General features: G+C 34.3%; 1 protein-coding gene across 3 annotated transcripts in view; it reads left to right on the forward strand.

The window, feature by feature from the left end:
• Positions 1-3056, forward strand: part of LOC106880612 (uncharacterized) — a 92110-nt gene extending 89054 nt beyond the window's left edge. For all 3 annotated transcript variants that reach the window (XM_052973234.1, XM_052973236.1, XM_052973235.1), the window contains exons 8-9: positions 518-647; positions 2685-3056. In XM_052973234.1, coding sequence (XP_052829194.1) covers positions 518-647; positions 2685-2857 — 303 coding nt within the window. In that variant the 3' untranslated portion in view covers positions 2858-3056. The remainder of the gene's footprint in view (positions 1-517; positions 648-2684) is intronic.
• Positions 3057-3062: the final 6 nt, after the last annotated feature.

Raw genomic sequence — 3062 nt, forward strand, 5'->3', positions numbered from 1 at the left:
TATAGAACTACATTCAGCGTATGTCTAAGCTATTGTGTTTAGACCTGGTTTCTATCCTCAAACTGTTCAGTTTTGTAGATGCAATTTTTTTTTTTATAAAGCACTCCAAAATTAGAAAAATCAAAAATCTGCAACAATCTCGGTACCATGAGTATCGGATAATGGATTTTCAACAGTGTAAAGAAACTGATTGTGGTGATCATAGTTTTGACGGTGATTGTGGTGAAAGCAGAGACAGTGTTGATGATGACGATGATCGAGATAAGTATGGGAGGAGGTTATGTTTTTGCTGGTGTTGGTTTGGGAAATTGGTTGATTTTCAGCATGCGTGTAAAAGGGTGGAAATGACATGCTTGGGAGAGGTCTGCACTCTCCAAGTGTTTTTCTAGTTGAATTAGGTTTTCCCCTCCCATCTCAAAAGATTTGGTTTTTACCACATTTTTGTTCAGAACTGGAGTACTTGTTACATTAAGATGAAATGTTTTATGTTTAGTTCTATTTTTGTTTTTTTTTTCAGAATGATGAAAAGTTATCACACATTATTGACATTTGGAATGATGAACGAGGAGTGATATCCCTCCATTGTTTTCAAGGAGTTACTTCTGAGGAAGCACACTCTAGAGAAGCTTGCATTTTAGATGTTATTGGTAATGCTAAACACCATTATTTATATATTTATTTATATTTTCTTTTCTGATCTGAACAGATCAAGAATGCTGCATAATTGCTGGGTAGAATAGTACAATTCTAACTAATTTATTTGAAATAGAAGAGGGTTTAGGGAGCAAGGGTTGTGCTAGATTGATGCTGACTGGGTCACCTTGGCAGTTATTTGAAATTCTTATGAGATTGGAAACTAGGATGGTTGGAGTAAGACAGCAGATGAATTATGATTGGATATTCTGTGTGTATGTTAAAGATATGGGAAGCTGCCTGGTGCAGATAGTAGCACAAGTCATGAAACAAGAATGATGATGTAAGTAGAAGTGAGCTGAAATAGATTGAAGTGCATGGTGGAAGAGTGAACCATAAGCCTTTAGAATTTAAACTGGCTGTATTTGGCTCAAATAGTCTACCTGTTTAGGTTCAAACTGGCCAGCTCCAGCCTCTCACACCAACCTTACAATGTCATTTTAAAAATAAACAAACTTCAAAACAACTTCAAAATCTTAAAGATAATACAGATTAATTTTTAAAAATATGGATAACATTTGATAAATTAACTTGAATACCAAAAAGTTAACACAGAACCACTCTTAGGAAAGAAACTGGAATACAGTGTAGCCTGATGAGCAAAAATGGGTTTCAAACAGAGGAGGAGAAATTTAAACTTCAGAATGGCAATAATGAACATCTTGTATGTTAGAAGGTTGGGACTAATGTCTGAATCCCTAGAGATGTTTACATATAGGAGGGATGATTATTTAGTAGTTAGAATTTCATTCTTTGTTTGGTGTGCTTTTATGAAAATGAAAAGTGAGTGCTTGGTGGAGGGAGAGAAGAAAAATTAAGTATCATGGGTTATATAGTTAACCTCTATGCCAACTTCCATCAGTAAACTATTTAGAAGTTAGTGGTTCTTTGCTCACTACTAGAGAACCTGTGTTTGCTGAAGAAGGGCACCATCAAGCTTCTGTATTATTTGATGTGTGTTGATGTTGAGAAAAATTTTTTTTCTCTAATATTCCTTAAGAATCAGTGACAATACACAAAGGAAAAAATCAAATAGAATACAGTGTCAAGATTTTCCCTCAATTTAGGTATCTGGTCTAAAAGCTTGTAACAGAGGGAACTTTGTAATGATATACAAAAGTTAAGAGTTGATGTGTATGTGTGTGCATACAGATATGCATGTGGGTATCCAAATTAACAGAATGCATTATGTTTATTGTAGCATAGGCACTCAAAAGGTTGTCTTGCTGTACTTTCTTACTGTTGAGCAGCCAAATTCTATGAGAAAGTGAGCTGACGGTAAAAAGGAAAAAAAAAAGCCAGGATAAAAAGGGGTTAGATTTGAAAGTGGTGCAATCTTGAAAATGTTTAGATCTAATTCTGTTGTTTTCCTCTAATTTTTAAAACTATTAAGTTTGTTGGAGTGTTTCTTATTAAATTAATATTTAAACTGGCCATATCCAGCCCAAAATATTCTACCTGTCTTACATTCAAACTGACCGCATTCAGCCTCTCACACCTATACTACAGTGCTATTCTAAAACTAAACAATCACATTGTTGAAATCTTGAAGCTACATGATAATGCACGATAAATTCAAAACAATGTGAATAAATAAGCATTGCATATTACAGTAATCTGAATGCTAAAGGTTAATGGTGTCTTTCTTTCAGACATTCTAACAAAATATTTTTTTGGTTTGTTTAGATTTCACTTACACCAGTTAATTTTATTTCACTATAACTCCCACCATCACTTACTACCACTTCATTGATGTTGCAGCCACTCCTCTAATGCTATCACTACTTCTACCATTCTTACTGTCACGGCTATTTGTATTATACCACTATCATTACCAAACGCTCCTGCTATTTCTCTGTTATTTCTATTCACATAATTCCACTATTATTACCAGTCACTATACTTCTATCATTATTAGTAAATCATTTCCCCCTCTATCTTTTCTAAATTATTAAGTTAGCAATTTTTTTTCTTTTGACTTTCTTCTGCAGGTCTTGCTAATTTAACAAACAAGATGCGTGGAACTTGCTATGGTCTCACAGCAAAATGGTCTGCATCCCAAAAACGGAAGATGGGAACATATTGGCTTTATAAGGCTTTTCAAATTTTTCTGGCTGAAGGAGAGCGTCAAATCTTTCCTATTGATCTCGACTATAAAAGTTGATCGCTGTATTCTTGATCCACTGTATGCTATAACTCTTCAACACATCTTTTCATATTCTGCATTCAATGATTGCCATCCATGCATATTTCTCTTACAGCACCCGGTCTGCCACATACATTTTGTTCTCTTGCCATTATCAACAATGTCATGTACCTAACTTTCAAAATTTTTAATAAGCAGTCAATTCATTATACCTGTGCATATA

The sequence above is a fragment of the Octopus bimaculoides genome, chromosome 15, assembly GCF_001194135.2.
Source record: "Octopus bimaculoides isolate UCB-OBI-ISO-001 chromosome 15, ASM119413v2, whole genome shotgun sequence".
NCBI classification, from domain to species: Eukaryota; Metazoa; Mollusca; class Cephalopoda; order Octopoda; family Octopodidae; genus Octopus; species Octopus bimaculoides.